Genomic DNA, 14,379 nt, shown 5'->3' on the forward strand with positions numbered 1-14,379 from the left:
TAAAAGGTTTTGTATGTTGCTTTTCTTTATATGTTTGTCGGAGATCTATTTTGGAAACAACTTATATTGCCGGTCATCTCACATCTCCCTTACTTACACCATTCTTATGGGATATGTGTTTTATTATTATTATTATTATTTTTATTATTATTATTATATTAATGGTTGTTGTTATATAATTGATTAAATGTGTTAAAATATAACAATTTTAATAAATTTATGGTTTCTATTAATAATTAAAATAATAAACATGTGTTGCTCTTATCTCGTAGAAAAACTAATGTTTTAAAAATCGGCTTTAACCGGTCATTTGGACCGGAAACCGGGATAGGAAACAGTTTAACTATCACCGATTTTACGTCGATTTCTGAACCGGATTGAACCGGTTAGTTTTTAGTAAAAATCCTGTTGAACCGATCAAAATAACCGGTTAAACCGAATAGAAATACATGAAAAATAATCATTTGAATAATAAACTTTGGTAATTTTTTTTAAATCTATTTAATTTTCCCTAAATAAAACATACGATAAATGTTATAAAGTTTTTTGATGTATTTGTATTCATCTAAAACTATATTGTTTCGGTATTATATTTTATTTTATTTTTGATGTATATGGATTAATATAAAACATTAAAATTTATGATTATGTGTTATTTTAATGTTTTGAATTGATCCACAGTTTATTTTTATAATTATTTTTTATTTGTATGTATGTATAAGAAAAAATATGAAAATTATAGAAACCAGTTAACCCGACGGTCGAACCGGTTAAATCGGTTGAACCGGGAACCGATCACCATGCCGGTTCAACTAAAAAACCGGTTTTTGAAACATTAAGAAAAATACATGTTTTGTTAAATTTTATCAACATTCTTTATGAAGAAACCCCCATGAAAATAAAATAAAATCATAAATAAACAAGGAAAAAACCTATGATTTTGTATTTTTAAAATTGAAGTTTTCGGTTCGGTTTAGTTTTGGTTTTAATAAAAAATGAACTTACGTTTTATGTAAAAAACCTTGTTTTTTGAAAACATTTAAAAAACATGAATTATTTTTCTGGAAAAAAACATTGATATTTCAAATAAAATGGTGAATCAATGTTTTTTTTGAAAATCCTATTTGTTGTAACTCTTTTGTTGCAAAACTTTCACCTCATTTATAAGTAAAAGGGAATATTATTTATTAAGGTAATTAACTTTTCGGTTTGTTCACATCTGGATAACTACGTTTTTTTGTACACATCTAGGTAACGAACTTATTGGAAATGTTCACATATGACCATTATGACTTTCAAACAAGTTCGTAATCTAGATGTAAACAAACCGAAAAGTTAATTACCTTAATAAATAATATTCCTTAGAACAAAAATTTAGTCATATTCTGTTTATAATTGGTTATAGGCTTAGATAGTAAACATTAAGAAATTTAGCTACATTAACAACACACAAAATGAATTAGAGTATATTCAAACATCTACAACCTCAAAAACTCGATTTCAGAAAAAACATTGGACTATTATCTATATGTGTTTGGCAGCCATCCCGATGGAATCTGCCTTTGATTGGTGGGGTATTCTCGTGCATAACAGCAAGAGTAGTGATAATGTTTATGAGGCTAAAACACAAAGATCAATCCATCCTATTCAAAACCATATCAAACAAACAGCCAATATTCAAAAGATAATATGATGGCCCCTACATCATTTACTCAACAGTACTTACTTCTCTTTCTTTAAGATATTACCTTATTTTCCCCTAGTGTGAATTGATTTACAAATTTTCATGATGTGGGCCAGTATAATTATTAATGAATAAGTAAAAAAATATGTGCAGAAATTGTATAATTATACAAGTAACACCGTATCATTTGTTTCAAGCGTAATGTAGACTTCTCAAAAGGGTATAAACTTTATACTGTAAAGAGACGACTGAATGGAATTTCTGAATGCTTCCAAAAAAATGACCATTCCTAGTGAGAGATGATAGTGATTTTTGAATGAATTTCTATGTATTTCCAAATATGTAGGGCCCATTAGTGTCTTTTGTGTAGTCTCTTATATATAATAATATCCCAAAACATTAACTTATAACCACAAAAAATCAAAACCGCTTTACCCTCTTCTAAATCCAAATATGATACACCAAAATTTCTCCACCCTATCTCTCCTTTTCAATTTAATCATTTCAACAGGAATACAAAAATCTTGCATAACTATTAAACAAATGTATGCTTAAATCATTCAAAAATAAAATACAAACAACACATTACGTAAACGTATTAAATAATATCAGTTTCTGGCACCCAAACACGAAGGAGCTTGTCATAAAAGGAACATGTGGCAATGACGGTTTTACCCTTTTTGTCTATACTCCCTCTATACCAATCCGCTCCATAAGCAAGTGATTCATGCTTATTATACGTTTCAACTACTTTGACTTCTTGACTCCCGTTGACTTTAACAATAGCAAACCCATTGTGCATACAAGCTGCAAGGATTAATCCAGGAACAACACAATGATTCTTAATTCTCCAAACTCCACCTCCTAAACCAATCGATGCCTCAATCACAGGCCTTGTAATTGACCTCACATCCCATATTCTTAATTGTTCATCATAGCTTCCAGTGAATAGAGTGTAGGGGTTATGGGGGGATTTTGAAATACAACAAACACCCATTTCATGGGATTTTGAATTTTGAAATGTTGTGGAGGAAGGACTGGTTCGTAAGTCCCATCCCTTGAATTTGCAATCGTCTGAACCGGTATAGACCAAATTTGGTTGGTCTGGATCGAAAGTTGTAGCCCAGACTTCATAATCATGTGCTTTCCATTGTTGTGATGTGATTGTTTTGGTTTCTTGAAATGTAGTTAGTGAGATCGATCCATCTGAATGGCCTACTGAGATCGATGTGGCTGAAGGGTTCCAATCCAAGCATAGACACATACATGAGCTAAGTTTTTCGCTACTTACCTCTTTCAAATCATTCCCTACATATCAATTATTCATCAATTACATATAGCATTTAGCATTTGGTTGTATCGATTTAACTTACCATTAATGGAGCTTTGTAAGTGATGAATCTTCAGGAAACCATCAGCATCAGCTTGAGCAAGCAACGGACGTGTTGTTGTTGTTGTTGTTGTTGTTGTGTTCACTGGGTTCCATTTCATATCAAAGATACCAGCTGTCTTCAATCTGTAAAGCAAATCGACTTTTCCCAAATCGACATTGAAAAGGGAAATGCTTCCTGATCTAGTTGGATGATCACCTTCTTGTAATGTGTAAGTTGAAGCAGCTAGGACATGGTGGAACGAATCGTGGGGGCAAAACTCAACGACGTCGGCGTTTCCATCTAGGTAGCAGTGTCCCACGTCCATTGACCTAATTCATACGAGAAGAAATCAGATGTTGAAAGTTGGAATACAGTCGTTTAATGAGCAGAAGAGAGGAGGAAATCAGAAGTTTATTTAGTTTGGCTTGGGCATTTCATCGAACAGATTGTAGGCGTGATGATATATGATTATATGAAAGAATTCAGAATTGTAACGACAAGAGAGCCATAATTGCGACCTCGATATGAAAGATTCCAAGTTACAGAAGGCCCGAAATCTAGTGTTGAATTAACAGGGATGTAGTTGGCGTCGCCGGCGCCAAAGAAAAATGTCGGCGCTCGTTGCAAAAAACTTTTGGGCAGAAAAACGAGAATATTGAGTTTCAGAAAACATGGGCTTTCTACAAATTGCTTAGTGGGCTTCAAACAACATTGGTTGTTAGTTGTTACCTGTTTTATTAGAAACCGATTTAAAAAAGGGATGTTATTTGATGAAATATAAGGGCTTTTATAGTTGCTAACTGGGCCTGAAGAACTACATGCCTCTGACTAAACCGTATTTGTATTGTTTGATTCTGACCCGTGACCATTCTACCCTTTTTTTGCCGAAAAAAATGAAATAAATGTATCATTCCGTATAATGCATCTAATTGAAAACTAACAAAATATACAACATATTCATATTATTATCAAATAGAAGTATAAATATATAAATATAATGAAAGGGAAATACATAATATATAAACTAGCTAATTAATGTTTTCTAACTAAAATGCTCAATCATAAAACCCAATACAAGATTAAGCCTAAAATCTCATTAGGCTAATATCCTCCCTCAAACTCACAATGCAATAGTAATAAGCATTGAGAGTTTGTCAGACAGAAAATAGAATCAAGAAGCAGTCAACGACTTCATAAGAATATATGTAAAGAGGAAGGAACATGAGGAAGGAAGATAGTGCCCTTCTGGAGATGATGGTGTGAAATGATAGTCAATCTCAAAGTGTTTTGTGCACTCATGAAACACTGAATTTTTGGCAATTAGTATCGCACTCTCGTTGTCACAATACAAAGAGTTAGGCTGAGAGATGTGAACGCCCATATCTGCAAGAAGCCATCTCAACCAAACAATCTCACAAGTGGTGATAGTTATGGCTCAATACTCCGATTCTGTAGAAGATCGAGAAACATCTTGTTTCTTACTTTTCCATGATATCAATGAATCTCCAAGAAAAAACACAATACTTAGTAGTGGACATGCGATCATAAATATCATTATCCCAATTTGCATCACTATAGACACGCAATTCGAGAAGAGGATGTAGATGGAAACATAAGAGTGCAGAACTGAGTACTGCGTAGATATTTGAAAATATAAAGAACTCCCCAGTGAACAATAGTAGGAGCAGTGAAAAACTGGCTAACCACGTGAACTACAAGAGCAATATCCGATCTAGTGACAGTCAGGGAAACCAAACTCCCTACAATTGTATGATAAAGTCTTGGATCTGATAATGGGACACCATCAGTTGGAGAGTACTTTGCATTACTCTCTATAGGCATATCAATTGTCCGATTATCCATGAGTCATGGATGATATGGGTATATTTAGTTATAAAATTCATGCATTATCTTAATACTTTCTGTTGATTTTATCTCGTTTAATGAACAAAAGGTGCTTAATTAGTTTAGAATTTCATTTTTCAGCAACAATGACATGCTCGGATGGAAAAGGAAGCGGATTTAGCAATTGGAAGCTTGGATCTTGGATTTTGAAGAAATAATGATGTTGCTGGACAGCTTGACCCCTCGGCAGTGTTTTGGTCATATCTCATGAACCGTAACTTCGATTCAAAATGTTCTGAAAAGTAGACACAATTTCGGACGACTTTCGTGTTTGGATAAAATGTTGATTCCAAATGGACTCGGCGAGTTGGCCATCAACTCAACGAGTTGGTCAGAAGTTTCGCGATTCTCGATGCTGACTTGCCGTATACGGGATTTTAAGTGATGGACTCGCTGAGTCGCCCTTGTTTTCAGAATTTATATATAGAAACACTTCTCATTCGAATCCTAACGAATGGGGGAAGTTTAGGACAATTTTTGGAAGCTAGGAGGGTTCTTAGAAGCAGTGGTTTTTGAGATTTCAACTTAGATATCAATTTGGAAGAAGATCACAGACAATAACACATTACTTTTATCTTAATCTTTTGCATGAATCGTGTTTCAATTATTAGATTATATTTTTAGTTTGTTCTTTACTGTAGATATGAGCTAAAAACTCATAACTTCTGTTTAGGATAGATAATTTTATGAATATGGTTTGGTTTTATGATTAGATTAACTTAATTTGGTGATTTTGTTTTGTTAAGCTTGTTAAAGAACCTTATGTGTTAATTACAATTATTTTCTGTTAATTAACCAGTAATTAAGTTGCATGAACATCTCTTAGTTGCTAATCTCATATGATTTATGTGAAAGCATTGTTATATGTCTAGGAATAGCGAACGTGAAACTAGTGTTAACTAAAAAATAGGTACGTTAATGTGTGAGCTTGTGTGACGAACCATCAACAATGAGTTAATTGAATTAACATATTTGATTAGCTCATTACAAGTCTTACTTAACCCGAAACAATAAACTATGAAATCTATTAGTTTAATCACTTGATCACTGCTTGAATTAATTTGTTTTCTAAGGATTAATAATAGCGAACGTGAACCTAATCACATTAATCGGTAGCCAAAGCCAATTAATCCATTGCACTTGCCATAAAATCAACCATGTGAATAAATGGTTCAAACCTAAACAAAAGTCTCATCCATTATTGAATCTAGTTGTCGTTTGTTTCTCCTTAGTTGTTAATTGTCCTTTGTTAAAGAGTTTAAGTAGTTGTTTAAGTTTCTAGTAGTGTAAAACTAGAGAAAAACCCTTCTTTTTTTTACTTGTTTTATTTTGATTATATTAATAATAATCTTAATTGTTTACCGTTCTCTGTGTTCGATACCCTACTTACCTGAACTAAGTTGCTAATCGATAGGTACAATGTCTTTCGTGTGTTTGTTTCTTTGTCTGAGTTAGTAGGATTAAAACTAGTGCATTCCACACATCAAGTTTTTGGCGCCGTTGTCGGGGAACGGTTCAAATAGTTAATTTTATTTGCTAATTGTTATCGTTTTTAGTTTATTAATTAATTTTTTATGTAGTCTAATTTTTATTTTTATTTATTATGTATTTTCCAAATCTCGATGCTTTTGATGCTTTTCTTGAAGAAGTAGTACAAGAAATTGAGCAAGAAGATGAGGAGTATGACTCATATGATTATTTGAAGAACTTTGGAAGATGGTTAGATAACATATTGCCTAATAAATAAGTGCAATATGTGTTACAAGAGCTAGAGTTACAAGATGAAGAATTAATCCAGAAAGAGATTTGGAGGAGCTAGAAAGATTGTTGGCAGAAGGGTCAGACGAAGAACAAGAACAAGCTGAATTGTTGGAACCAACCTGTGGTTTGACCATTACCACGACATGCCCCCCTGTATTTCCAGTTTGTGTTTTGAAGCATGGGGTAACGATTCCAACTTTGGAGAAAGTTACGAAGCACGATCCATTTCTGATTAGTATCCAACCGGCAACCGTTCCCAACCCTTGTCATAATTTTTGGGTTTATGTATTCAAATTTGTTTGACCAATTTTAGAAGCAAAGAGTCGAACTTTAAAAATTGGTGCAAAAAAGATATTTAATGCAATGGAAGGATGGACATCGACTTTATTAGATGTTTATTAAGTTGAGAGTCCAGCTAAAGACTCGCACGAAAAGAAGCGCTTGCGGGAGGCACCCGTCATTTGAGTTTGCTTTTCTTTTCCCATTTCTTCTGGTATTTAGGGATAATTTAGGATTTTAATTTTGATGTTTGTTTTCCTTTTTATTACATGGTTTTTTTGTCGTTGATTTTTGTAGAAGCTAGGGTGATATTAGAGCAATTTCTTAAAGCGTGAGTGAATTAATGTGAGGGGTCGAGTCGTAGACAAGATGATTATAAGACTTTTAGCGATATGTTGAGTATGATATTTGTATTTGCTAAAAGGAGTCTCGTCACTGATAAGTATAAGGAGGTGTATTACCTTAATACCCTCTTTTTTACCACAAAATCAGAACTGAAGTAGAAAGAAGAAAATTCACGTTCAACATCTTAAACTCGTCGAGTGCACATCTAAACTCAACGAGTTCCAGAGGAAATTCACGTTTTCTGCCTGAGTCACGATCCAATTCAACGAGTCTTCACTTACAACTCGACGAGTTGCTCAGACAATTTTCTTTCAACTTTTTGATTTGATTCCATTCAAGGAGGGTATTGGCAATATTTTTGAAGTCTTCCAATAAGCTTTTGCCTGAATATTTAGAGTTATCAACCACACGAGATTTTGACACCTAAGGTGTGGATGAGTTGTTCCCATGCCTAAAGTCAGCTAAAGATGGAGCTAAACTGAAGAAGATCACCCTCACCACTACTATACTAGGGGAGTTTGTTCAAATTCTCTCTTTATTTTATTATTCTTTATCATACATAACATGCAATGGGGACATTTCATAAATTAAGTGTGGGGTAGGGAGTTGGTTATATTAGTTGAAATTTTAGTTAAATTTAAAAAAAATTGTTATTTTTTAATAAAAATCGCTATGGCTAATTTAGATTTTTTTTTTTGTTGGTAAAACCAATTAGGAAATCATGCTGGTATTGTGTTTGATGATTTTATGAAGACCTAAATGTTTAGTTGAGCTTATACACGTTATAATGCATTTGTGGCCCCCTTTATTCTAGTGAGCACATGGGACAAAAACACAACCTTGCTTAGTTTGAGGGATGCAATATGTTTAACATCGTGTACTTGAAATGTATCCAGGAAAACTAATATCTTTAACCAATAAAGGTTGAAGTTGAGCGCCCCTGCTTAAGCATGTAGGTTTTGAGTGAAAAAAAGTGAAATGTATGTGTAAAAAGAAAAGCGAGAATTACAAGAAAAAGTTGTAAGAATTTTGGAGCAATCAAAGTGAAGATCAAAAGATCAAAATCCCGAAGATTCAGAAGGTTGAAGATATCAAAAATTAATAAAATGTGGTGAATTCAAAGAAATCAAAATCAAATTATCAAAGAAGTGAAGAATTTCAATAGCTCCATAGTGGTATCGAAAAGTTGTAATTTTCTAGATTATGTATGCTTAGGTAGCTTGACCAAAAATACCTTGAGGTAAAGTTTCATGAGTATGGATTTGGAGGGATGCATAAAATGAGCGTTGTTCAAAAGAAGTGGGCGGGTGTTTATGAGGCTTGTAAGTATTTAGAATTGAGGGGGGTCCTTAGGAAAAATTCTAAACACAAATGCATGCGTTGTGGTCTTGGCATAATGGATGGGTTTGATTGGGATTGTCTTATGTGGTATTAGTATATTAAAATTCAATTTTGCTTGAGGGCAAGCAAAAGTCAAGTGTGGGGTATTTTGATTTGGGCATATTCACTAATAAAATTCATGCATTATCTTAATACTTTATGTTGATTTTATCTCATTTAATGAACAAAAGGTGCTTAATTAGTTTAGAATTTCATTTTTCAGCAACAATGACATGCTCGGATGGAAAAGGAAGCAGATTTAGCAATTGGAAGCTTGGATCTTGGATTTTGAAGAAAGAAGGATGTTGATGGACAACTTAACCCCTCGGAGGTGTTTTGGCCATATCTCATGAACCGTAACTCCGATTGATGAGATTAAAAATGTTCTGAATACTAGACACAATTTCGGACGACTTTCGTGTTTGGAGAAAATGTTGATTTCAAATGGAGTCGATGAGTTGGCCATCAATTCGATTAGTTGGTCAGAAGTTTCGCGATTCTCGATGCTGACTTGCCGTACACGGGATTTTAAGTGATGGACTCGCTGAGTCGGTCACTAGGCTCGCCGAGTCACCCCTATTTTCAGAATTTATATATAGAAACGCTTCTCATTCGAACCCTAATGAATAGGGAAGTTTAGGACAATTTTTGGAGGCCATAAGGGTTCTTAGAAGCTGTGGTTTTCGAGATTTCAACTTAGATATCAATATGGAAGAAGATCAAAGTCAATAACACATTACTTTTATCTTAATCTTTTGCATGAACCATGTTTCAATCATTTTTAGTTTGTTATTTACTGTAGATATGAGCTAAAAACTCATAACTTCTGTTTAGGATAAATGATTTTATGAATATGGTTTGATTTTATGATTGGATTAATTTAATTTGGTGATTTTGTTTTGTTAAGCTTGTTAAATAACCTTATGTGTTAATTACAATTATTTTCTGTTAACTAACCAGTAATTAAGTTGCATGAACACCTCTTAGTTGTTAATCTCCTATGATTTATGTGAAAACATTGTTATATGTCTAGGAATAGCGAACGTGAAACTAGAGTTAACTAAAAAATAGGTATGTTAATGTGTGAGCTTGTGTGACGAACCATCAACAACGAGTTAATTGAATTAGCATATTTGATTAGCTCATTACAAGTCTTACTTAACCCGAATCAATAAACTAGGAAATCTATTAGTTTAATCACTTGATCACTTCTTGAATTAATTTTTTTTCTAAGGATTAGTAATAGCGAACGTGAACCTAATCACATTAATCGGTAGCCAAAGCCAATTAATCCATTGCACTTGCCATAAAATCAACCATATGAATAAATGGTTCAAAACCTAAACAAAAGTCTCATCCATTATTGAATCTAGTTGTCGTTTGTTTTTCCTTAGTTGTTAATTGTCCTTTGTTAAAGAGTTTAAGTAGTTGTTTAAGTTTCTAGTATTGTAAAACTAGAGAAAAACCCTTCTTTTTTACTTGTTTTATTTAGATGATATTAGTAATAATCTTAATTGTTTACCGTTCTCGGTGTTCGATACCCTACTTACCTGAACTAAGTTGCTAATTGATAGGTACAATGTCTTTCATGTGTTTGTTTCTCTGTCTTAGTTAGTAGGATTAAAACTAGTGCATTCCACACACATCAATGCACGTTCAAACAAATCTGAAATATACTTCGTTTGAGATAAAAGATAACCCTTTGGATACTCAACAACTTCAATCCCCAATAAATAATGTAGCAAACCGAAGTCTTTCATAGCAAAATGGTGAGCCAAATCACGTTTTAAATACTTTATACCATCATGATCATCACCAGTAATAATCATGTCATCGACATATAAGGAAAGAATGATCTGATATGTATTCATACATCGAATAAATAGAGTCGGGTCATGGTTACTTGGTTGAAAACCAAGCGAAGTAATCACCATAGAAAATTTCTTAAACCAAGCATGAGGGGCTTGTTTGAGGTCATATAGTGTCTTCTGAAGTCGAAAAACTTCACCTGGTTAGTGAGCAATACCATGGGGAGAAGACATGTATACTTCCTCATGAAGATCACCATTCAATAAATTATTATTAACACCCATCTGATAAATCTTCCATTGGCGAATGGAAGAAACCGTAATCAAGGTGCGGACAATCATTATTTTTGTAACAAGAGAAAATGTCTCCTCACAAAACATATACAATTTATATTTTCTAGATGTACCGAATATACATGTTTTATTTGATTTAAACTATATTTGTATTTTATACCTATAAATATATTGGATACAAATGGGTATATGAAAGATGAGATGAATGATGATATATGAAAGATGTTATAGATGATGAGAAGCATTGACCATAACAATGATTCAGTCATCTAGCAGAGTATATATGACGACCATAAACTATTATAGTCAGTCCAGTGGAACGCTGGTAGGCTTGCAACCTGTAGGTGTTTTTGAACTACATGTTCACCAGATGTACTCTAAAAACCTTGACAACTATGGACTTAGTGCCTTTCAAATGAACGTTGACAGTTATGGATTTAGTGCCTTATAGACTAACATTGGCAGCTATGGACTTAGTGCCTAATAGATGAATGTTGTCAGCTATGAATTTAGCGCCTAATAGATAACATCGACAACTATAAACTTAGTGCATGGTTGATAAACCCTGGCAGCGATGGACTTCGTGCCTATTCCTTAGGACAATCCTTAGGAATGAATGAATGAAGGATAGATGATTCTCAAAGTAGATCCGTAAGAATAAAGATGATAATGGGGGTTGGGTAATTGGGTTAATTGTTTGGTGATTAAACATAATAATTATATTATTGTGGGTTGAAAATCCTATGTATTCACCAAGTTTCCCAACCTGACCCACTCAGTTTATTTGTATCACATGTATTGATGTGAAGATATATTATACTTAGAGATTAAAGAAGATGTAAATTATTATTATAAATGAATGTAATGTTTGTATAAGCTTATGTTTCAGTATTGACGATGACATCCCAATGTTTTAATATAAACAAAATACATTTCATAGAAAATGTTTTGATAATATATTTGTCATATTTTCTGGGAACAAATTCCGCAATATTATTCTTTAAAATGGATACTCTGATTTTAAAATAAACATAAATAAAATTTTTAAAATGACCGTGAATTTGGGGATGTCACGGGCAATATCATATTCTATTCGTGTTTGTGAAAATCCATATATTTGTTCGGTATTATCATACTATGGAATTAAATGATAACATAATGGAATGGACATGATATTTAAATGTATCATTATCATTCCATTGTGACGTTTGGTAATGAAATGAGCAATTAATCCATGTTGTTTTGAAGATATGAATAGACAACTTGTGGTTTACAAAAACATGTAAGTTAGAGTAAATTATAGTTTTCGTCAATGTGGTTTACATATATCTAGAATTTTAGTTTAATTTTTGAATTTTACATGTATCATCTTGTGGTTTCCAAAAGTTACACATATGGTCCCTGAAGTTAACTCCGTCTTAGATGCTCTTCTAAATGCCTATAAAATGACTAATATAACCATGTTCTTGTTTTTGTGTTATTTTAAAATTTATTTTAAGTTTATAGACAATTATTATTCTCTTCAACTCCTTCCTCCAACGATAGTCACCATCTTATTCATGATGCCACGTACTACCGCCTCATATCATCCCATACAACTTCAGGGATCATTTCAGTTGTATGAAAATTGAATAATGCTCCTTAACCAAACACTCCCTATCATTTACCTCAATCCCATGAGTGTCATAATCAATGCGCAACATATGTTACAATGTAAAGACCTAATAGTCATTAACAATATTGCATGCTGTCTATTAATCATTCGATAATCCTAAACAAGTTCAACTTTAACCTTGTTACATGTGATGCATATAATTTGAGTGGGTCAGGTTGGGAAATGATGTGCATGAAAATATACCTATCAACTTTTAAATTTTATATCACTACTAGAAAAAAGGCCTTTTACGACGCTCATTGCGCGTCGTAAAACGCTCAGACGACGCGCAAATGCGCGTCAAGGAAGACCCTGTCATAACGAGAGACGACTCGCTTTTGCGTGTCGTCTATAGACGATGCGCATTTACGACGCGCATTTATAACACGCAATGCGTATCATTAAAGCCGTTGTCAAGAAAGGCCATGTCATAAATGAAGATGACACACATTTTTGCGTATCGTAATTTTTATTTTTTATTTTTTTAAAATTATTTATAGATTTACTAATTTTTAAATTAAATTTGCATTTCATGTCTCATAATAGAAAATAAAATACCATATACAAAAAATACAATCCATTACACAATCAATTTCATTCAATAACATCATATCATAAAATTGTAATACATTGATATTAAGGAGATCTAATTGTACGTTGTTATTAAGAGGTTTTCCCTAACTATATAACCTAATACTACATTGCTATAAAGGGGCACCTTCTTGTTTCAGTAACTCATCATTAAGATGCCTGAAGAAGCTCTGAAACATTTCCTAAAACAAAGAATGATTGCTTTATAGTTTAGCCTAACATCATAAAATCATAATTGTTGTGCTGAGAACTACATCAGGGATAGCCTGGAAACAACACAAAAATCAATATATCTTTTCAAGTATAGATGAAGAAATTTCATAAGCAAGTGATATGAGATGATACCAGAAAGGATTTGATAATTCCATTGATCATTTCAATGTCAATTTGTGGTTCATCTTCTCCGGTATTCTCATTTTCTGTCAAAAAAATGTCAAACAGATAAACATCAAACTGGATACATTTTCAAAAGTTGAATATTGATCATAAATATTCATCATATTTTCTACACTACATGTTGTGTAATCTAATCAATATCGTATTAATATATTTTTAAACTTACCCGACTTGCTAAAATCTAGTATGTGTCTTCTAGTTTCTTCAGTTTTAGCACATCCACATTTTAGGGTTTTTATGTGGAGATAAACACCAGAGGGAAAGCAGGGGTAGAGATTGATGATCATGTCTTAAAAACATTTCCTACCCAAAGGGAAAGCATCCAAAGCCCTATAACTACTTAACATCTCCCATAATCACCCTACTCTCCTGATTCAATGCAAGTACACTTCATGGTCAGGTTGAGATTGATGATCATGTATTATAGGAAGATCATAATTAACCACCAAATTAACCTGATAAAAAAAGGGGGAAATATAATTATATGACACAAAAGATAAAAGATAAAAGCAGGGGTAGAATTGTAAACCTGTGCTTGATCATACCCACGATCAAGTTCATTAACTGATAAGATCCTAAGATATATAATGAGATTGTCATTTGATGATTTTCACCAAACAGAAAAGAAAAATAAACACTTACATTCTTCATTAAAGCGGTGAATGCATTCTTTGGTAGGCCAAAACCAGTTGCTGTCATTTCAGCAACAACATGAGGAAATTGAATTTTGAATTATATCCTGTAACATTCAATAAATTATGATGCAAAGTCGATAATGTATTCTATATAATATAAATGATGAAGTTTTATATAAAAAATGATAATAAACTGTGACATCCCCAAAATCTCGGCCCGAAAAGACCGATTTCATTTATGCTTTTTAAAATAATTTTCAGAGTAAATCCTTTT

General features: G+C 32.8%; 1 protein-coding gene and 1 long non-coding RNA gene across 2 annotated transcripts; one reads left to right on the forward strand and one right to left on the reverse strand.

Moving 5' to 3' along the window:
- Nucleotides 1-2,138: 2,138 nt before the first annotated feature.
- Nucleotides 2,139-3,692, reverse strand: LOC145042487 (Transducin/WD40 repeat-like superfamily protein). Its single transcript, XM_078990929.1, has 3 exons — nt 3,576-3,692; nt 3,058-3,386; nt 2,139-2,992 (listed from the first exon to the last, which is right to left on the reverse strand). Exons 2-3 carry the CDS (start codon nt 3,380-3,382, stop codon nt 2,283-2,285), a joined length of 1,035 nt encoding a protein of 344 aa, XP_078847055.1. The 5' UTR covers nt 3,383-3,386; nt 3,576-3,692; the 3' UTR covers nt 2,139-2,282.
- On the forward strand, nt 2,649-3,871 carry LOC145042488 (uncharacterized). The gene is made up of 2 exons (XR_013680666.1): nt 2,649-2,766; nt 2,873-3,871. It is a non-coding gene; the product is annotated as an uncharacterized LOC145042488 (long non-coding RNA).
- The last annotated feature ends 10,508 nt before the right edge of the window (nt 3,872-14,379 follow it).

This window comes from Lactuca saligna, chromosome 4 (assembly GCF_052625555.1).
Source record: "Lactuca saligna cultivar CGN05327 chromosome 4, ASM5262555v1, whole genome shotgun sequence".
Classification (NCBI taxonomy): Eukaryota; Viridiplantae; Streptophyta; class Magnoliopsida; order Asterales; family Asteraceae; genus Lactuca; species Lactuca saligna.

Coding starts and splice junctions, on each gene's coding strand:
- LOC145042487 (XM_078990929.1), bottom strand. CDS start 3,382: ATGGACGTGGGACACTGCTACCTAGATGGAAACGCCGACGTCGTTGAG. Junction 2,993..3,057: donor CTTACAAAGCTCCATTAATG/GTAAGTTAAATC, acceptor ATTGATATGTAG/GGAATGATTTGAAAGAGGTA.